Raw genomic sequence first — 23,005 nt, forward strand, 5'->3', positions numbered from 1 at the left:
GTGGCATGGTTTTCTTTTCGTTCTTGATCTTGGTTTAGAAGTGTTAGTATCTTTCCCAATTGTTTATCAAGTGTAAATGAAACAACGGATTGTCCTGAGTGGAAGTGCTAAAGTCATGAGGAAAGCTTCTGGACTCGTAGCTAATAGCGTTGATACAATAACACATTATAACTACTGCAATCGTTGTAACTTGTGAATAACATTTTTACTTATATAACCCGAATTAATCGATATTGATCTTCTACCTTGTATTGGGAAATATTCTATTACAATTTATGAGCCATGCTGACAAGAGGACTAATATCAAATACGGAAAAATATATTTCCTTTCGACCTGAAAAACAAACATTTTCGAAGTAAACTTGGAATGAATTTTGTGGGATTCTAGGAGTTAAACCAAATGGGTAGTAGTAAATTGGCTATAAAACTGTAGTCCATGAACCAAGAAATGGGAAAACAGCAATCAATAACCTGAGCAGTAATGGTGTGCTTTTGTTTCTCCCTCTCTTACTCAACTTTCCCTTCATCTCTACTCTGTCTGATCCTCCTGGTTTTCGAGTTGCCCTTTTTCGAGCTCCATTATCAGCACTCTTACCTCGTACATCGAGCTCATCCCATCCACCAAAAGTGGTTTTACCTTCTTTTGCTTTCTTACCGACATAGGCGCCATTATCCGTTCCAACCCATGACTGATACCCTTCACCGGTTTTACTTATTTCTTCTTCTTCTTCCTCTGTCATTGTTGCATTTCTTGTGGCTCTTGAAAATGGTTTTCTTTTCGTTCTTGATCTTGATTTAGAAGTGTTATTTATCTTTCCAAATAGTTTATCAAGTGCAAATGAAACTACCGATTGTCCAAGTGGAAGTACTAAAGCCATGAGGAAAGCTTTTGGACCCGTTGCTAATAGAGTTGATACAATAATAGCCGGAAGAAGCCAACCGAATGCACTGAAGACCTGCACTGGTTTAACAATATACGCTATTAGTCACCTTTAAGTTGATTTTTTTCCTATCACTTCATATAAGGACACAATATAGATACGTTAAATGAGCAATTAACAAAGACAAATCATGGATAAACATGAGCAATTAACAAAGACAAATCACAACCTAAAGTATGAAGATTGAACAAGAAGGTTTACTCGGATAAACACACTATTTGACTCAAAACTTAGTCGTTTATAATATGATCCCCAAGGATTAGGATCAAATTGACGAATTTGTTCGCTATTATTAGTAGCTAAAAAGCACATAAACGTAATAGGAAAATGGGGATTTATGATTCATGAAGTTGGTCCGTACTTCTACGTCAAGTGATTATTCTCAATTGCTCACCTTACCGAGTTCCATTACCACTCTCCGCTAATGTTGTTCTTTTCTAAGTTAGATATGAAATCTAACTCAGAGGTCTAAATTGACTCGAGTCAGATATCAGAATGTTTGTCTTTGTTCGACTATGCCTATATCGTTGATTCAAATTTAGACGAGTCACACAATGAGAATAAGAAACCAAAAAATACCACCTTCCTTCCATTTATCATTTTTGTTATTATTGTGTTCAAATTATAGGGTGGAAAGTTCAGAAATTTCATCAATTGGCTATATCAAGTTTTACTTAGAACCCTAATTTTTGAATGTTAAACAATGACAAATTAAAACCACATATCTATCAGAAAACATAACATGTAGTTTAATCAAAACAGGAAACAAGAATTAACCTAACTAATTGTAAAACTAAACTATGAGTAGTAATCAAACTTCAAAATACCTTGATTATCCAAATATTATCAATAGCTTCTTCAAAAATTCCTGAACTTTTTTCACCCATCTCTGAGGAGCCATTATTACCATCCGACCACCAATTCCTTCTTCTTCTTCTTCCAAATCTTGTATCAAAATCATCTCCATCTTCATTGTCTTCGATTGGATCATCTCCTAAATCAAATTTGAACCTATCTGTCCAGGAAGTTTCAGTATTTGAAGTTGAATCCCAGTAGGAACCACTACCAGTACGAGGTCGTTTCTTGGTGGAAAAGCATCGAATTGTCTCAGAAAAATTAGGGTTTCGGTTAATTAAAGAGAAACTAAAGTGGGTTTTGGGTGGTGGAGCTAATGAGGTAGGGATGAAGAAGGTAAAGAATGAGGGGAGACCAGTAGACTCCATTAGAGCCTGTAAAAAGCTCACTCATTTGTTTTCATTTGCTTATCTTCTTTCTTCATAGACCAACCAATCACACAAAAAGAAAAAATTAGTATGGAATTTTGACTTTGCCCCTTATAACAATTGATAATTGAATTGACTCCCATAAATGATTTTGGACATAAGTACCCTCAACACCTTCATTGAACTACAATAATGCCCATTTTATAAATATTGGTTCATACTGTTGTAAATGAATCCCACTTTGGAAGTGAGACGGAGTGTTGTGCTCCTCTTAAGAGGTTAAGTACCGTTCCCTAGTAAGGTCTTTTAAAACCGTGAGGTCCAGAAGTGTCAAAGCGGACCATATCACTAGAAACTCAGAAATCTAGTTTGTACCATTTCATAACTTATACAATAAAATAAACGAATATAACAAGTTTTTTAAAACTCAAATAAATATATTTGAGGTGCGAAGCTCCTTTGGCTAGTCTAGTATGCTCCAACTAAAGTCCACTGCCTTATAACATTTGGGACAAATGAAACAGCTAAAGGTGATTTGCGCTGCAGTTTGTCTTCACAGGAATAGTGAACAAAGAAAACAGAGTTAAGATATAATCTTTTCCATTACGATATCTCTTCACATATATATTGAGAAGAGATGTGATGTACTACAAGACATGATCCTAGTCCTACCTCCAAAGTCTTGTATATATTGAACAATGAAAAAACTCTTCCACTCAAAATTAGTATTCGAAATTCAATTCACACGTAGTTAATGGTCTTCTTAACAAAAAAAAAAGTGCTAAACTACTTCAAAAGAAACTACATTTATTTACTTATATGACCAATGTTCTTTAAACATACGATTCCACTTTGTTCTGTCGTTACAAAATCTTTTCTTACGTTAAAAAAATATCTTTTTCAAGAAGGCGTAATCAGTACGCAACCCTAAACCCTAACTACGTCTATAAAAGCTCCATAATCCAACACTCTCACTCCGAGAGTTGTTTCGTAAATTTGTTGTATGAATAGAATTATTTTTCGAAAGCCATCAAATTAATACCAAGCGGTGCTTACAAAAAATTGACCTAGCCGCACAATCTCTAGATTTAAAAGGTCATATATTTTCCCAATCCCTATGTCAACTTCTTCGGAAAATAATTCCAGTTCTGATTCTTCAAGTGAAGAAGTTTCGCTTTCGTTCGGGAGTAGAGAGGGAGAGTCGAAGAACCCGTTTAGGTTAACAATGAAACCATCACCAGCTTATTTCTTCCCTGATTTTGATGATCAAGTCAGTGTTGCCATGGACGTTGATGATGCTGAACCATTTGATATACTCGGTGAAGCTATTGGTCACCCGGAGAACAAACTCGTTGATGCTGATTTCTTCAACTCTTTTGAAGATGACTTTGATGATTCTGATATCAATTGAATTTGAAGTATCTTTGAAACCCTAGTTTTTTCATGTGAGGTTCGTAATGTAGAAACCTATCTTTTTTTAATTTCGTGTGTTTTGATGGTTGAAACAGTTTTTACTTGATATAATTGAACTTGGTTATGATGGATTTATGTTCTTGATTTTGTTTTAAGATTTGGGTATTAGGGTTTCGTTCTTATATTAGGGTTTGGGGTTATTGATGGTTGATATAGCTATAATTGTTGAAAATATTGCTACTAGGTATAATTGAACTTGATAATGATGGGTTTTTGATGGATTTATGTTCTTGATCTTGTTTTAAGATTTGGGTATTAGGGTTTTGTTCTTACATTAGGGTTTTGGAGTTATTGATGGTTGCTGTGGCTATTATGTTTGAAATAGTTACTACTAGATGTAATTGAAGTTGATGATGATGGGATTTGATGGATTATTGATTTTGTTTTAGGATTTGGGTATTAGGGTTTTGTTCTTATTTCAGGGTTTTGGGGTTATTGATGGTTGCTAGAGACTAGAGTGACATGTTGATGATTGAAACAGTTATTACTTGATACAATCAACGTTGCGAGGGGTTTGTGATGGTTCTGTGTTTCGAATTTCGTTTTAAGATTTGGATGTTAGGGTTTTGTTCTAAGTTTAGGATTTTTGAGCTATTGATGGTTCCTACGGCTCTAGGGTTTCACATTCTAAATGTCATTCCATGTTTACTTTGAATCTGCAACACACATAGGTAAAGCAATTACTTCATTCATAGGATCCTCAGATTATAGCAAGTGATCCGTAAAAGTAAAGTTCTGGCTAACGTTACACGATAGAGAACGCTTGTTCCCCATTGAGGATTAGCTTTTCGTATGGGTGGAGTCGAATAGTGCATAGATGTTAGAATGTTTTGATTAAACTGACATAAATCAGTCTTTTAGGGAAAAGTTAAGACTTGTACAACTCCTTTGTGACAGAGCTAGGAAAGTCGATGTCTAGTTGGTGATAACGAGATGAAGGTGTAGTATTGCTTGCTTATATGTTCATCTCAATCCTTAATGGAAACTATGTCGATCTTCAACCTTATAGTTTGCCAACGTATATGAATTAGTGAAGTAACTTTTAGCAGCTTCGAAGTGGATACTAGAATTTATTTGATAAAAGACCTAAAAGAACATAAAGCTTGAAGGATGTCATGTTTGTCGAGCTAGCAGATGAGGGTTAGTTCTGGATTAGTTTGTAGAAGCACTGAGATGAGCACTTCCATCTATTCTATTGAATCTTAAGATTCATGACCCTCCCAATTTGTGTTTTTCAATTTGTTGTCGGATAGCTCTCCGCCACTTAGAGTTTCTAGTTCACACTGCAGAGAGTACTTTAGGTCTAAGAATTATACCTCTATGAAGAAGGTAAACTTAGAGGGTAATGCCATTAAGGGTTTGCTCGATCCATAGTAAGAGAAGGTCCATGGACTAGAAGTCTAGAACAATGGTCATATGCGATAAGTTATATATGCAAATGTTACTTTGTTTAAGGAATGAGCCATAGCTGCATCAGAGTTTCTTGGACTCTATACTCGATATATATTGACTAGAGAACCGGAAAGTCATTTTGCTCATTGACTGGCCAGTCTGGTTGATGGTAGCAAATGTTGTCATGTGGCAGATTTGACGGACTGGACTGGGTTAGTCTGATCGACGATAGCGATTCTTCGTGGGAGTGAGATATGCCTACTAATTGTGCACTCTTCCTCCAAATATTTGTGTCGTCTCACACACTGTTACTTTGAATATTCGTTTCTTTTCCCCAAGTAATGATTTTTCTAGTTCATAGTTCTGTTTCTTGTTACTGATTTTTGTACTCAAATACTTGGAACAACAATACTAGGGCATGGTATGGGTCTGTATAGTTTTTGTGCTCCTTCCATGTTTGTATCAGCTTCATTAATGATTTAGGCACCACCAATACCTAGTTCCACATAGTCCAAGGTTTTTTTCTTAACATGGGTCGGCCTAGCCCGAGTTATTTCCATTTGAACGTCTAGGTGCCACCGAAAAAGTATTTTGCCCGCGAAGAAAATATCTCTGTTCTCCAAGTTTCGTTTATATTGTTTATCTGTCGATATTTAAAGTCAGGTCGCGGGCCAAATGACAAAATAAAAGTTGATAAAAAATAATAAAAGTGAACTTGAAACAAGTACCTTCTAAACAATAAACCCTAAAAAACTAATTGGGTTTCCTCCGCACAATTTCACCACAAATGGAGTTAATCAAGCAGTTAGAAACAAGTAATCCCTAAAACACAAATTCATCACTATAACCTAAACAAACATAATTCATTAACTTCCCAATTTCATGAAATTCAAAATTGAATTGGAATTGATTGAATTAAACAATCCAGCTTGTTTCTTCTCAGTAGAAGTTCCACTTCTCTGAAGAATTTCAAGTTCAACAAAACCATTACCTAGGGAGGTCTTAGACGAACGTATCGACGGAGCCCCCTACACTACATATTAGTCATTCTCATGATTTACATATTAGTCATTCTCATGATTTTGTTTGTGTCCTTTAAGCTTCCTATTAGTTATGGTGTGCGTAGCACTTTAATTAGTTTCGCTAAACTACATGTTAGTAAAATATTTGTTCTTTTAGGAGGGGTAGTGGTTGGGGACTTTGGGGGACATTTTCATGTCCCTCAATGTCCGTGTTATTGGTTGGGGACATTTGAAATGTCCCCAAATGTCCGTGTTATTGGTTGGGGACATTTCAAATGTCCCCAAATGTCCGTGTTATTGGTTAGGGACATTTCAAATGTCCCCAAATGTCTATGTTATTCGTTCGGGACACGAAATTAGGGACATTTCAAGACAAATTGGTTTTGGGGACATTTGGAGACATTTTAGTGTAAATTTGGAGAGCTTTTGGAGAGAAAATGTCTCTCAAAATATGGAAGACACTTGGGGACATTTGAGTAAGGAAGATAATAAAAATAATTATTATTATCAAATCATATTATAATAATATTATCTTATTATTATATTACTACATTATTATATTATTATATTATTATTATTATTATTATTATTATTATATTATTATTATTATTATTATTATTTTATTTCTATTATTATTATATTATTATTATATATTTGAGTAAAGAAGGTAATAAAAATAATTATTATTATCCAATCATATTATAATAATATTATCTTATTATTATATTACTACATTATTATTATTATTATTATTATTATTATATTATATATTTGAGGAAGGTAATAAAATTTTATTATTATCAAATCATATTATTATAATATTATCTTATTATTATATTACTATATTATTATATTATATTATATTATATTATATTATATTATATTATATTATATTATATTATATTACTATTGTATTATTATTATTATTATATTATATCACTATTATATTATATTGTATTATATTATATTATATTATATTATTATTATATTAATATTTAACTATATTAAATAATAAATATTTACCAATTGTCCATCAATGTCCACAGATATCTACAGATGTCTACGAAAGTCGAAAAATATATATTTAGAAATATTAATTAATTTTTTTTATTTCATATGGTAAGACAGTAATAATATTAAAATAATAAATATCAACTAAATATCTATCAATGTCCACAGATATTCACGGATGTCTACGAAAGTCGAAAAATATATTTTCAAAGTAGTAGGGCAAATTTATTTCGTATGATTAGACAATAATGATTACATTAAAATAATAAATGTCTACCAATTGCCATCAATGTCCTCAGATATCCACAGATGTCCACAAAAGTCGAAAAATATATTATTGAAATATGAGTACAAATATATTATTTCATATGGTTTGACAATAATGATAATATTAAAATAATAAATGTCTACCAATTATCCTTCAATGATGAGATAATAATAATAGTAATAATAATAATAATAATAATAATAATAATAATAATAATAATAATAATAATAATAATAATAATAATAATAATAATAATATCTACTACACATTTTGTCCATGGATTCAATATGTTGAAATGTCCCCAGGACATTTTGTCCATGAACCAAATGTCTTGAAATGTCTCTGAGACATTTTGTCTATGAATCAAATGTCCTGAAATGTCCATAAAGACATTTTGCCTACGGACAAATGTCCCGAAATGTCTTGAAATGTCTCTGGAACATTTTGTCTCCGAGTATCCTCCAATGTCCTGAACCACTACCCCCCCTTAGTGTCCGTTTTGAAAGGAAAAAATTATCTAAAAAATTCTCTAAGCACTTAGTCTACCAACCATACTACCCCAACGAATCTTTTGTGCATAAAAATAAATATAATAATATCATTTAGATATAAATGTTATATAAATTGGGGGCCCTCGGCCGCCTAGGCACAGGGTCGGTCCTGAACAAGACCAAAAGACACATAATTTCAACGAAAAAAACAAGAAAACAAGAAACCCCGGTTAAATAAACCACCATGGATTTCCAAATGGTATCATCTGCTTTAAGAACAAAACTTTTAATCATCATTTGGCTACTGTTAGGGCATTGATCAACAACATTGTTTCTTCCTCTTCTTCTTCAGAATAGAGAGAAAATAACGAGAGAGATGTTCCATTTTCAGAAAGTAGAGAAATAGAGTTGATGTTCGAAAAGAGAAGATGAGGAAGGAAAAGGCATAAAAGACCTAACATTTCTCGCGTGTTGTCAAACATACTTGCGGGCGGACCTTTAACAAGTACTAACGTGCGAATTTAAATGGCAGGTCAATCGACTTCGAGTAGCGGGTAGGTATCGAGCGGGTATGGTGGGTCGAGACTCAGGTACGAGGCCTTACCCGTGTCCCGATCGCTTTCACCCGATATCGAGGCCCAGGTAAACCTGAGCCGAGCTCTTCTCGGTTAACGGTAGGAAACCCAAAACCCGGTCATACCAATTCTTAGCCCTAATAACAACCGTTTGAATTTTGAGTTCCCAGTCCTAAACCCGCCCGTACCAATTCCTAGCCCTAATAACAACGGTAATGCTAACTTGCTAAGTTCACGGAGGTTTGTTCAACAAAAAAAAAAGTGGGAAGTTTTATAAGGCCTCCCCAATTTTGTTAGAAGGCCTCCCCATGAACCATTTTACTTGGTAAATTATCATTGAGGGGGGCCTTTTAACAAAAATGAGGAAGCCCTATAAAATCTACCGGAAAAGGTCACCAATATATGGACAAACAAAAGTTTTATGTGGACAACCATATTGGGTGTAAAAATAACTTTCCCCTTCATCATCTATAACTGTCTTCATCCTCTTCACCCTTTCTCTCTCTAAAAATTTACTGCAAAACTTTCGGGAGGTGAAAGGGAAAGTTGGGATTTCATGGATCTGATTAAAGAATTTCGATTTTGTTTATTTTGTACCCATAGAAAAGGGCGAAGAATCCCAAAGAAACAACTTCAACGGCGTCAACTATAACATTAGTAACGTTTGCTTCAATGGCATACTCATCATCATCACTTGTATCTTCATCCTTCTTAAGAAAACTTAATCTTGGTTGCCAGAAAGTTCAAAATTTCCCTTTCGTCGGATCTGTTGTGTCATATTCCTCCACCAAATTCGACATCTCTTTCAGTTTTAATACCTAAAAATACAGTTCATCACCAGAAAAAAGAAGCAAAACAATCAAATAATAAATCTTCATCACTCATCTGCTCCATTCGATATGTGGATTGTTCGTGGTGAAGATGGAAATCTTAGCTCCATTCAACTCCTCCAGTTGATCTTAATGAGTCATGGATTGCAAAAAGCTACATCTACCATGACCAAGGAGAAGAAAAAAATTCTATGTCCATTTATCTATTTGTCCACGTAAAAATTTCGTTTGTCCCTTAATCAAATTGTTTGTACACCCAATATCATTTGTCCGTATAAGAATTTTGGTTGTCCACCTATTGGTCACCCCGGAAAAAAGTTCACCGAGGTTTTTTACAAAATATTTTGACGAATGACTTGCATGCCCACGTGGCCTAGAGTTGAAATTTGACTGTTATCATGGTCGTCCGAAAATGGACGGTTCAGATTAAACTCACACATATCTCTCGTATAAAATTCTCTTTCTCTCTGGAACCTCTCAAATTCTTCTGCAACTTTCTCTCCAGATCTCTCCCCAGATATCTCTGGGTGCTTCTCAACCCCCAAATCTCTCTCAAACCCTACATCTATATAAGTGTGGTTAAATGCTTCTTCCCCTTGGACAAAAAATAACTAAAATTGGCCAACAAGAAACTGACCCTCCATTAAAACCCAGAAAGAATGAATTTTTTGAATGATCTCAATCGGTGTACAACCCATTCATCTTTCGGCCATTAACAGACATTTGGAAGCTTTAAAATCTCTGCAGTGAAGAGTTAATTTTTCTTGATCTTTCAATCTCTAAAGAGTTCAAGGTAACATTTCTTATTGTTTCTTGAAATTTATATTGATCTGTACAAACCCCAGGATGGAATGCACTCCGTAATACAATTTCACAAGGAAAACAGTTCTTGATAATGGGTCTTTAGCAATTGCTCATTTATTCATGTGAAAGGACCTTTTTATATTGATAGTGATATTGAGATTCTTAGGTTTGGATTCTTGGAGCTAATTGTTTTTGGTATTTAGGAATGTGTCTTAATCATCTTCTTGATTATTTATCATTTTAATTATGATAATTTTAAACATGGTTACCCCTTGAATTCTCTGTTCCCCTCTCTTTTATTACATGAGTTTTTCGATTTAATTCAAAATCTTATAGTCTCTCTGTTTATTGAAGAATGGATCACAACAACTCAGCCTTTTTCGGTTCAAATTCCATGGAGGATGAGCTAAGCTCTTCGATCCGATCTTATAAACTAACGAGTCTAAAAGTGGTCGATCAACCACCACATAATGGGTAGAGGTTAAAGGAAATGGAGATTCTCCATCAAATACTACGAAGACGGGTCAGTTGCGTCTTACCAAGCTATTCTAGATGTCGTGGTTGATGGTGGAATCCTTGAATATGAATCTGAAGGGTCTTTCAGACTCCTCGTTTTACTCGTTTCCCAACACAGTTAGAAACTTCAGCACTTCATTATTCCCAACTTCGGTGGCCGCGAAAGGTTAATGGAGGACAACTATTATATGGTAATGTCCGAAGGCGTATTGGAAAATGAGCCCTCTCGTAGGTGCTGCAAGATAGTCATGTGCATACATGGGTTTGACGAAATTACGACTATATGGTCAGAGAGATTTGAACGTCTCATGGATGATATGGGATTGGTTCGCTCGGTCACAGATGATACTTTCTATATGCATTTAAGTGTGGAAGGCTTTAAAACCATTGCTATGATGCACTTCGACGAGATAATCATTACGGGGATGATAGAACCCTGTAATGATTATCTCGTCGAAGTGTATCATAGCAATGGTTTTAAGACCCTGTACACTTAAATGCATATAGAAAGTACCATATGTGACCGAGCGAACCAATCCCATATCATCCATGAGACGTTCAAATCTCTCTGCCCATATAGTCGTAATTTGGTCAAACCCATGTATGCACATGTCTATCTTGCAGCACCTACGAGAGGGCTCATTTTCCAATACGCCTTCGGGCATTACCATATAATAGTTGTCTTCCATTATCCTTTCGTGGCCACCGAGGTTGGGAATATCGAAGTGCTGAAGTTTCCAACCGTGTTGGTTAGCGAGTGAAACAAGGAGTCTGAAAGGCACTTCAGATGCATATTCAAGGATTCCACCTTCAACCACGACAGCTAGAATAGCTCGGTAAGACGCAACTGACCCGTCTTCGTAGTATTTGATGGAAAATCTCTATTTTCCTTCAGCCTCTACTCCATTATGTGGTGGTTGATCGACCACTTCTAGAGCTCCGTAGTTTTGAAGATAGGTACGGTGTCTGGTGATTGCTTCCTTTCAAGGTGTAGTATTGCTTATATGTTTATCTTAATCCTTAATGGAAACTATGTCGATCTTCAACCTTATAGTTTGGCAACGTATATGAATTTTTGAAGTAACTTTTAGCAGCTTCGAAGTGGATATTAGAATTTATTTGATAAAAGAACATACAGATTGAAGGATGTCATGTTTGTCGAGCTAGCAGATGAGAGTTAGTTCTTGATTAGTTTGTAGAAGCAGTGAGATAAGCACTTCCATCTATTCTATTGGATCTTAAGATTCATAACCTTCCCAATTCGTGTTTTTCTATTTGTTGTCGTGATAGCTCTTGCCATTGCCACTTAAGAGTTTCTAGTTTCACACTACACAGAGTACTTTAGGTCTAAGAATTATACCTCTATGGTCTAGAAGGTAAACTTAGAGGGTAATGCCATTAAGGGTTTGCTCGATTCATAGTAAGAGAAGGTCCATGGACTAGAACAGTGGTTATATACGATAAGTTGTATATGCAAATGTTACTTTGTTCAAGGAATGAGCTAGAGCTGCATCGAAGTTTCTTGGACTCTATACTCTATGTATTTGACTAGAGAACAAGTCATTTTGCTCTGGCTAGTCCGATCGATGGCAGCAAATTTTGTAATGTGGCAGCTTTTGACGGGCTGGACTGGGCTAGTCTGATCGTCGATAGCGATTCTTTCGTGGGAGTGAGATATGCCTAGTAATTGTACACTCTTCCTCCGAATATTTGTGTCTTCTCCCACACTCTTACTTCGAATATTTGTGTCTTTTCCCCAAGTAATGAATATTCTAGTTCATAGTTCTGTTTCTTGTTACTGATTTTTGTATTCAAATACTTGGAACAACAATACTAGGGCATGGTATGGGTCTGTGCAGTTTTTGTGCTCCTTCCATGTTTTTATCAGCTTCATTAATGATTTAGGCACCGCCCATACTTAGTTCCACATGGTACAAGGTTTCTCCTTAGCATGGGTCGGTGTAGCCCTAGAGCCGTTTCCACCTGAACAGTCTAGGTGTCACCGAAAAAGTCTTTCTCCCGCGAAGAAAATATGTGTCCTCCAAGTTTTGTTTTTACTGTTTATCTGTCGATGTCTATAGTCAACACTAGTTTATTTAAACAAAACTGAGATTCTTAGTTTAGCATAAAAAGGAATTTCAATGACTCAAAATAGTCTGAAGAACAAAAGTAGTCGTAATTGTTAACATCACACATATGACTTAAGTATATCAAGCATTGTTTATTAACATAACCATTCATGCTTTGGAGAATAATGAATAGGATGAGTATTGTCAAATGAAATTTTCATAACCCAAACAAGTTTTCTACTCTTTTTTTAGTTTTAAATCCTAAAGAAATGTCTGAGACGTCGGTGAGAGTAAGTATACCAAGTTTTAGCTATCTCTCCAGTCGGAAATGCATCTGTTATGCAATACAGAGATCCCAGGTTCGATCCAATGGAAGTCTAAATTCAAAATCATTTAACTTGGGTATAAATGAAGTAGTTAGATGGGCTTCAAGCTTATAGTTTCATTGGGTTTTAGAGTTGTAGTATCGGCGGGCTTAGGCCAGTAGTTTCTATATAGTTTAAATTCGACAGTAATTGTGTTTATTATATTGTATTGATGTATCAATGTCCGTATAATTCGTATAATCATAGTCAATCCAGAAAAAAAAAAACAAATAGTTATGTCTTGAAATAGAGTAAAAATAATGACATGTACACACTTTATAACTTCATATTTCGAAATATCTTCGGACATTTTGAGAGATTTGGATAATTAGTCGCTTTGAGATACCTACCTTCATGACTCGTGAGTACATTCATATCCTAATCCATGTGCATGCACAGTCTCTCTATATATTGTTTTGAGTTAATTCCTATATGGCCCCCTACTTTGTGACCAGCTTCTTTTATGGCCCCCTTTTTTTCGTAAATTCAAATATGGCCCCCTATTTTCATGGAAATGTCCTAACTACCCTTCCTTTAAATTTTTTTTCAAAATAAAATAAAAAAAAACAAACATAATTCCACCTCACTTCCCTCTCCACCACTTATCTCTCTCCACCTCACCTCTCTTTCCCAATCATCTTTCTCTCTCTCCAACTCACCTTTTTCTCTCTCCACCTCTCCTCTCTCTCACCACCTCACTCTATCTCTCTCCACCTCACTTTATCTCTCTCCACCTCACTCTATCTTCTCCAATGAAGGTCGCCGGCCGGAAAATTTTCCGGCCGGCGACCTTCAACCTAAAAAAAAAATTTTTTTTTTTTATCTCTCATCTCCCTCTCTCTCTAAAAACTCCGGCGAAGGGGGTTCCCTTCGCCGGAGTACGGGTCTGTTGAAGAACCCCCTTCGCCGGAGTTTTTAGAGAGAGAGGGAGATGAGAGATAAAAAAAAAAAAATTTTTTTTTTTTTTTTTTAGATTGAAGGTCGCCGGCCGGAAAATTTTCCGGCCGGCGACCTTCATCGGAGAAGATAGAGTGAGGTGGAGAGAGAGAGAGAGGAGAGGTGGAGAGAGAAAAAGGTGAGTTGGAGAGAGAGAAAGATGATTGGGAAAGAGAGGTGAGGTGGAGAGAGATAAGTGGTGGAGAGGGAAGTGAGGTGGAATTATGTTTGTTTTTTTTTTTTTTTTTTTTGAAAAAAGATTTAAATGAAGGGTAGTTAAGACATTTCCATGAAAATAGGGGGCCATATTTAAATTTACGAAAAAAAGGGGGCCATAAAGGAAGCTGGTCACAAAGTAGGGGGCCATATAGGAATTAACTCTATTGTTTTTTCACTCTCAACTGCCGCGAGTTGTCCTAACATTTTTCTAGAACAAAAGGTAATGTCTGTAATTTAGGTCAAAAGTATTAACCCTAGGGGCCTATCAATTGAACTCAAAAAGAAGTTCCCAAATTAGCTCCAAAGATTGAAACCAAAAAGATAAGGGTTCACCCATCTTGAGTTCATTCATTATTCAACTTACAGTTCTTGGGATTTACATTGACCTACTAAATATTGTAAAATACTAGGATCCCAAAATACTTTATTGTATGGTGCTAGTTTTTTATTTTATTTTTTCATATCTTTACTTCACAAACTAAATTAGTATATAAAGCTTTTCCGTATCGATTTATTATTTGTGAATTTGTTCCTATCAAATTAGTCAGAATTTGCAAAGCAAAGTTGCGTGTCAAGTAATCATATATTTCAAGTAATCATATATTTCACATCTATTTCACATTGAGATATATCTTGGTTTCTGATGGTTAATAAGTAAGATCTCAAATCTTAACGGTTATCAATATTGTAGTTGCACTTAGACGATGTGAGTGTGCAGTTCTATTTTTTGCAAAGGTTCTATGAGCTTAAACAAATAATCTCGACAATTAGTTTGAACGTGCACCAGACCTAGACCTCCAAATGCTCTCTCAAGTGATGTGGACTATTACTATTCCGCACCTTCAAAGACGAGTCATCCTTGACTGTGACACCATTTGTAACATCGTTCACGAAGTGTTTAGACTCTTTGCTACAAGTGCACTTTCAAACTTATTATCTTTTGGGTGGGCTCTTGCGGGCTTGGGCAAGGGTCTCAGAAACGAAGACAATATCGTATACCGTTTATGCTTCGACCGTTAGAGATGATATCAGGGCTAATGATGGCTCTTCGTTGAGGGTGGGGAGATTGTGATACTCCTAAATCGCTCGCGAGAGTGTTCAGTGTCGGGGCTATATGTTTACTTTCAAACTTAGTAAGTGTCAAGGTTTTTAATTTGGGCGGGTTAATAGAGTTTTTGCCAAGAACTAAACCCGTACATGTGTGTTGGGGTGTGGAATGTCAAAAGCGGAGACGTATCATTATCTACTAAGACTTGGGAAGTCGCAAGTGATATTAGAGTTGAGGGCGGCTCTTCATCTAGGGTTTGTGATAGTCTCCCTGACATCTCCTTCACCCCCATCATTCGCGAGAGTGCCTAGAGTCTAGGCTATAGGTGTATGCTCAAACCTAGTAAGTGTCGAGGCTTTTTTGGGGGGCTCGTGGAGCATTGCCAAGAACAAAGCCAGTTACCTGTGGGCAGGGGCAGAACCAGGATTTCATATCAGGCAGGGTAAGTCTAAAGTCTTTATAAAGTAAACTTCTACCTATAATACATGTTTTACAAGATACAAGACAATATACAAATAAACATAACATTAGATAACGCAGACGAGTACCAAAATATCGATAGATCTTTATCAAGTATTCTACATTTTAAACAACAAAAGAGTTTCTCAAGAAAAAAAAAACAACAACAAAAGAGTCACATAATTTTATTAAACATTAATATAAGGTCCTCGACTCCTCCTGTTATAATTATTCAATAACACTTCAAGTAGAAAAAATTACCTATAACAATTGGTCACTTAGTTTGAAAGTGAAATGAAAATTAAAAGAGGAGGCGAGGCAGTTAAAAGGGTTTTGAACTCGTGACCTTGGGTTGGAATCTTAGAGAATCAACCATCAAAGCTAAAGTAATTTATGATCATTAGTAGTAGCTTAGGTTACATATGTGGAGACCAGGTCGGGCAACTGCCTAGCCTGGTCTCCACATAGTTCCGCCCCAGCATGTGGGTTTGGGCATGGGGTGTCAGAAGCAGCCAAGCAGGGCAGTATCGTTAAACTGTTCAGGTTTGGGACGTCATACCATGAATACGAAATTTTGTTCTTGGTGAAAACTCCACGAATTTATCTAAAAGATCTCGACACTTACTAAGTTTGAACGTGCACCTATACTGCATTCATCTCCCAAACAACGTGACATTATTACAAAATATGTCTGATTAGAAAAGTAGAAATGGGATTTCTCCCTCATTTGTTTATAAATTGTTTTCATATTTCAACTAATAAATACTAGAATCACTAAAACTTAATAAAAGGAGTAGATTAGTTACTTTGTTTGAAGTTGGAAGGATTTATAACTTGGCATTTGCTCTTAATACATGTTAAAGAGAACTCATTAAATATATGTAACTTGTATAAAAACAACATTTATTACTTGTGAAAAATTTAGGTCAAATATGTTTGTCACCCATTAAAACAACCTAAAAGTTCAACATTCACAGACCTGAAAATCTCACACCCCTTGTCCCTATAAAATTTGTTCCTTAACACACAAACAACACACCAATCACAACAAACTAAACTTTGTACTCTTTCTACCTTCTTCATTGTATTCTTTCACTACTATCTTCACTTCAACACTACCTACTTCTTCTCAACTAGTACTACTGCCCCCTCTACCACCACCTCCTTCTCCTCCTCCTCCTCCAGGACCCCCACCACCACCTAGCTCCTCCTCCTCCTTGTTCTTCTCCTCCTCCACCACCACCACCACCTCCTCCTCCTCCTCCTCAACAAATACTGCCTTTGTTGCTACCTCTTATATATATTTCATTTCATGGCTTCAGGATCAAGCTCAGATTCTACTACATCAAACCCTAACCTTACTATACTCATCGAACGAAACCCTTCGAGTTCTCGCTTAACCGAATTGGGTATTAAGTCATGGCCAAAGTAAGTATTAACCAAAACACTTCATTATATCTCTTATAAATTTATGTTAAATTTTATGCTTGATTTCTCATACTTTTTCTAACTATATTCTTCTTCTTGTTGAACTTTTTTCAAGGTGGGGTTGTCCTCCAGGAAAATTTCCACTCAAATTCGATGCCGAAGAAACATGTTATTTACTAAGAGGAAAGGTAAAAGCATACACCAAAGGATCCTCACACTTTGTAGAGTTTGGAGCTGGTGATCTTGTCACCATTCCTAAAGGACTTAGTTGTACTTGGGATGTCTCAATCGCTGTCGATAAACACTACAAATTCGATTCTTCATAAACATTTGCAGGGATGCACAACGATGGAGTTATACGCACACGCCAATCTTCTCTCCGAAGTTATAATTCACTTCTCATTTTCTTTTCCATTTAGAGTTTATTTTAATTATTATATTTTTTTAAGTAGAAAATGCTATGGAAGAAGAAAGCTAAGCGGAAATCTCGTGTCGCTTGATACAATTCATGCTTTTGATGTTTCTGATCCACTAAACCACGAATTGCAACAATTCACAAAAAATTTCTACCCATAATTTGCTTAGTTTTTCTTCTTCTCTATCATTACTCTTTCTAGTATAATATTTTATGTAATTTTATAGTTTTTCAAGATAGTTGTTATCGTTTTCTGAAAGTTCCGATAAGTTTTACTCTTTTTGATCGAACGGATGTTGAAGCTGAAAATTGTTGTTGTAATGGAATCTAGTCAAAAGAATGAAACAAAAAAAATATTAGTAGTCAATGCATATCCTATTCAAAGTAATCTTATTTACTTTCTTTTCAATGAGCTTTTAATGTTTCTTTGACCAGTCAGATTTTAGGTCATACTCTTTATCTTGCACATATAGCCATGTAAAGTAACTAAAAGTTTTATCTAGGGTTTATCTGTTGCTAATAAGTTTTTTCATTGGAACAAAAAAAGAAAAGTTTTTTCAACTTTTTGATCGTACCCATATTTCTAGGGTTGATGAATCAATGAGTTTGCACCATTCATATCAAAATGGATGGCAGGATATGTGTTATTAGCCAAAATGCAATTTAGCCCGAATTCAATCTGACTTCATGCCGAACGGTAGTGTGGCATGTTCTAATTGGTCAGGCGGTGCGGAGAGAAAAACAAACTGACCAATTGGATCCCGGACACACACCACCATTCAGTCTGTGGTCGGCTCCACACACACCACCATTCAGTCTGTAGTCGGCTCCAAAATTTGGGTCAATTAGCATTACGCATCTATTAGATACTCTTTTTGATAGAATATACTATAAAAAGCTGCAGGAATCCAAGTTCTAGGGTAAGTAAAAAATGTTATTACTATTGTACTTGAATATGTGGTATCTTTTTCTAGGGTTTATCTTGATTGATCAGGTAGATTTATATTGTGTGTGTGAATGTGATTAGGTTGACTGACATTCTTGTGTTTGTTTGCCCCAAAAGATGAACTATTCTTTACTATTGTATCTATTGATTTTCTCTTATCTTAATGCCCAAAAGGATGGAACATTGAACTTACCACTACTATATAAAATGATACTTATTAAATGAAAAAATTTGTTCAAACTAAATTTAGTGTTAATTAGGTTAAGATATTGTGTTTAGAGTAATTTTAGTTTAAAATGAATGTCAGTGATTGAAGACTTTTTCGTATCGAATTTTGACATTGAGGTCGTAAAGAGCGAAATTATAACCGAGTTCCGACTTAGAGAGAGTAACCCATGTGATCAAGTAAGGATTTTTTAGCTTAGTTTATACAAATATTTCTTTGGGATAATACTTTTTTTCCAAAGGATTGGATTATGTTAAACATATAATTAACCTATAGAGGTGAGTCTAATCATTTCTTAATGATAAGCAATTAAAACATATTAAGAATGATGTATTTTAGGTCTATTTATTGGTTAATAAGCCTATGAGGTTCCAAAGCAACCTTGAACTAGTTTCATGGTTAAAGCATCAAATTTATATGACATTTGATTCTTTGATGCTAATACATTTAAGATAAATTTCTATGTTTTTACGTTTTAATGGTGACGGTGTGATTCATAAGTTTGATTCTTTGGTGCAACCCAATTTTGTCATAGGCTCCCTTTCTCTATTAGCACCCCTCGGATAGGGTAGTTTGAGGCCACTCAGGACTATTCCTTGTTAGGTTTGAAGAACCTGGACTCGAACCAGTCCGACTGCCTTCTATGTGGGTAGTGGGCTTCGAATTGCTCAGTCTGAGACCTACAGAGAGTGTTAAGAGAGGAGGGGGCCAATGCCAAAGTTTGGGGGCGCCAGTGGACTCTCAAAATTCTATGAGGTGTATTTAAGAAAAGGAAAAATAAAAAGGTGGCAACCTCAGAACTTCCCTAGCAGTAAACATGTATAAGCCCAAGTTTAGATACATCTTCAAAGGTGGAAGTTTTAAAGGCAGAACAGTTTCAATAATCAATATGCTCTATGAGCACCTTTGTCAATGACTTGGAAACCAAAAAAAAGAAGGGAGATTTTATAGGCCCCTCATTTTTGTTAAAAGTCCCCCCATGATTATTTCTCAAGTGAAATGGTTCATGGGGAGGCCTATTAACAAAAATGGGGAGGCCCTATAAAACTTCCCAAAAAAGAAACTAAACTTTAACAGAGTTATTTGAGTCTAACATTAGGTTATTTTTAAACAGTTTTTATGTGAATCCTACAAGTGTTCCTCATATAAACAATTTCTCGACATCTTTTTATTTAGGTATTGCACTACACCGTGGTGGTTTTTTCGACCCACGAGAGCTGAACTTCTGAAAGGGTAACGCGACAGTTCATACTTTTCTTTAGTCGATTCTACCATGTATTCTGGAGAAATTAGCCATAAAATATATGTATGTAATTATATAACTTTTATATTGTGAATTTATAGTTTTACCCAAGGACAGATAAAATATTCACATGATAAGATTTCAATCAGGAACTAACTTATATACTTCTATGTTAAGTCAAATTCATTTGACTAGCTTATAGTATAAGAAAAGGTTAAGCTTACCTTTTAATTTACTTTTACGTGTTTTGAAAGCACTTTCGGTTTACTTTGTTGTTACAAAATTCACCCCGTGAACCCAATTGTTGCTTCAATTGATTTAGTTGCCCAACTTTTTGTGTTAAATGAGATCGAAAGATCGAAAGTTAAATCCAAATTATCCAATGATTTAATTTCACGTGATTTGTTGAGAGAAACGAAGTGTGGATCTGAATTTTGGTATAATTTCGCGACAAATAAGGGTAGCAACCTTTTATTTTGGTCGCGATTTTGGGGCATAATGAATAATCTCCGGAGAATAAATTCTCTAGGGAATCTATGTTTTTCTGTACATTCTCGAGAGAATATTATTTTTTAACCCAAAAATTTACTTGATCAAATATTGCCCCTCTAATTTTCATCATTTTCATCATTTCCATCACCATCACCACCACAACTTTTCACTACAATCATTTTGAGTACCATTTCCTCTTCTCTCTCCTTTCTTCTCCTCTCTCACTTATTGTTACCCTCTCTCTCTCGGTCTCTCCTTCTCTCTCCCTATCTCTCTCTATTGATCTCTCTATCTATGTCTCTCGATCTCTCACTATTTCTCTCTCAATCTTTCATTGTTTCTTGATCGATCTCTCATTGTTTTCTTTTCTCCCTCTCTCACATAAATACACTGTTCCAGCGAAGGGAAGTGTTTCCTTCGCCAGAACAAAACCTCGAAGAGGGTTTTTGTCGAAACCCTTCGAGTATTTTGTGGCCACGAAATTTTTGCTGGACACAAAACGTTTTGAGACCTGACCATTTCGTGGCTGCAGAACGTTTCGTGGCTGCAAAACGTTTCGTGGCTACAAAATGTTTCGTGGCCACTGACTCTGTGATCTCCACAGAGAGATCTATTACATACTGCAAGAGAGAGAGAGAGAAAACAAGATAGAGGTTGCGAGAAAGAGAGATAAAACTGCGACAGGAAAAAAAATTAACCTACAAAGAGATATGTCTACATCGAGAGGGATGAGAGTGATCTACAATGAAAGAGAGAAAGATCTAGGGTGTGAACGACAAAGAGATAGTCAATGAGAGTGAAAGAGATGGTGAGAGGGAGAGAGGACGAAAGGGAGAGAGAGAGAGAAAATGAAGATTATGGATCAATGTTTGACGAAGTCAATTTTTAAATTTAAAGAAGAATATGCCCTCTAAATCAATTTTTATTGACTTATTTTTTATTCCCGTATAATTTTCTTTATTCTCCAAAACCGCGACTTATTTTCATTGTTATGAGCATTAAATATTGCTTTTCATTCCTTGGTCAGGGTGAAGTCCGTGACAGGGCAAAGTCTGTGACAGGAGTACATTTTAGGAAACACTGATTTTGTCCATGAAGCAAAATATTCATGGTCTACCATTTTTCACTTTAAAAAAAAAAATAAAGTGAAGTTTTGAATGAGAGGGTGGAAAAAAAAGTATACTTGGGTGAGAAAGAGATGTTAATAGGTATCTAGACTGTCCTAAAGTTTAGGCGAGACAAATCAATGACAATGCAACTATATGTCTATGTCATGACAGGTACGTAAGATTAGAAAAATGTTCCGCTTTAAGAATTTTTTTATTTAGTTGAAATCTTTGAGAAATATTATTGCTCTTGATATATTGAATGATATATACTGTTGAAACTTGTTTAGATCATCTGCGTCATATTAAGGTGACGTTTAGTTCGGTTGTGTGAATGTAACTTGTGGTAGTGTGACTAGTCTAAATCTGAACACTTTACTTATTTATGTGGTCAAGGGCATAAAGTCTTGTTAGGTCATTCAAGACAATAATTTTTAATTCAACCGATTTTCATGTGTTTCAAATCTGACTTGAAAACGAACACAAATCAAACATTCAAACAAATCGAGAACACAAATTATGTGATTCTAGGTCATAGTTTAGTTGTGTTTTAGGCTTGTTCTTGTTAAATTTGACAATATCGTATTTATCACATCTTTGGTGAATCACATCTTTGTATGACTTGTATTTATTCCGTCTAAACTGATGTCATAAATCTGAATCATTTTGCTCTAGAATACAACAGTCGTTTTAAATTATAGTACATTAGAGTATACTCTTAATCCAAGTTTATTTCATCTCTTACTCAAACAAAACCAAAATTAACATAAATCGTAATCTCACACTATCATAAAGGAAATAGAGACTCCTTAACTATTGTGTGACACAACCATTTGGGACCCTTCAACAAGAAAAGAAAAAAAAAACCATTTGAGACCATTCAAATGATTCATTAGACATAAATGTGAGAGAGAAAGAGACAAACACTTCCTTGATGAGGTTGTAGTCTCATCAATTTGCCCTAGTTTTTTCCACTTTTCATGACCACAAATAATCGCGTGGACTACAAAGGCGTGGTGTCCAATAATACTTCCATGAAACTTTCACCCCAATCCATTTCTCATCCACACTTTCAGGAAACCGACAAAATCTCTTATAACAATGAACCGACACGTAATCTAACTCTGAAGTAACAATATGATCCGACACGTGCCACCGACCTTATCGCCCACTCTCATATCAAGATACACGTAAACCCGTGCCTTGAATTATCAAACGAGAACTTTGGACGGGCGCAATAGGGCTTTAGACGTTGCCACGCTGGTTCAAAGTTGACACTTGGCTCTAAGACACTCGATAGATAATATCAGGGCGAGGGGTGAATGGTTGATGTGTTGTCGCATCGTATTGAAATTCTAGTTGTATTGCATTGGAGATGCTCTTAGTAGGACACCATCTCTCCCATTCAAGCGCGTTTAGCATTTCTTTTTTTTTTTTGTTAAGAGCGCGTTTAGCATTTCTTACTCCACTCATGTGTTTCTTTTGTTGAATAGGGGTGGTAATTTGG

At 35.5% G+C, this 23,005-nt stretch overlaps 2 protein-coding genes across 2 annotated transcripts; one reads left to right on the forward strand and one right to left on the reverse strand.

The window, feature by feature from the left end:
* Positions 1-188: 188 nt before the first annotated feature.
* Positions 189-2,249, reverse strand: LOC147555373 (uncharacterized). The gene is made up of 2 exons (XM_086662898.1): positions 1,769-2,249; positions 189-956 (listed from the first exon to the last, which is right to left on the reverse strand). Exons 1-2 carry the CDS (start codon positions 2,162-2,164, stop codon positions 420-422), a joined length of 933 nt encoding a protein of 310 aa, XP_086519024.1. The 5' UTR covers positions 2,165-2,249; the 3' UTR covers positions 189-419.
* Positions 2,250-16,954: 14,705 nt separating this feature from the next.
* On the forward strand, positions 16,955-17,852 carry LOC147555374 (RmlC-like cupins superfamily protein). Its single transcript, XM_086662900.1, has 2 exons — positions 16,955-17,070; positions 17,186-17,852. Exons 1-2 carry the CDS (start codon positions 16,955-16,957, stop codon positions 17,394-17,396), a joined length of 327 nt encoding a protein of 108 aa, XP_086519026.1. The 3' UTR covers positions 17,397-17,852.
* The last annotated feature ends 5,153 nt before the right edge of the window (positions 17,853-23,005 follow it).

The sequence above is a fragment of the Eschscholzia californica genome, unplaced genomic scaffold (genome assembly GCF_041429995.1).
Source record: "Eschscholzia californica isolate CP2 unplaced genomic scaffold, dmEscCali1.0.p SCAF_2, whole genome shotgun sequence".
In the NCBI taxonomy this organism is placed as follows: Eukaryota; Viridiplantae; Streptophyta; class Magnoliopsida; order Ranunculales; family Papaveraceae; genus Eschscholzia; species Eschscholzia californica.

Coding starts and splice junctions, on each gene's coding strand:
- LOC147555373 (XM_086662898.1), bottom strand. CDS start 2,164: ATGGAGTCTACTGGTCTCCCCTCATTCTTTACCTTCTTCATCCCTACC. Junction 957..1,768: donor ATAATATTTGGATAATCAAG/GTATTTTGAAGT, acceptor AAACCAGTGCAG/GTCTTCAGTGCATTCGGTTG.
- LOC147555374 (XM_086662900.1), top strand. CDS start 16,955: ATGGCTTCAGGATCAAGCTCAGATTCTACTACATCAAACCCTAACCTT. Junction 17,071..17,185: donor GGTATTAAGTCATGGCCAAA/GTAAGTATTAAC, acceptor ACTTTTTTCAAG/GTGGGGTTGTCCTCCAGGAA.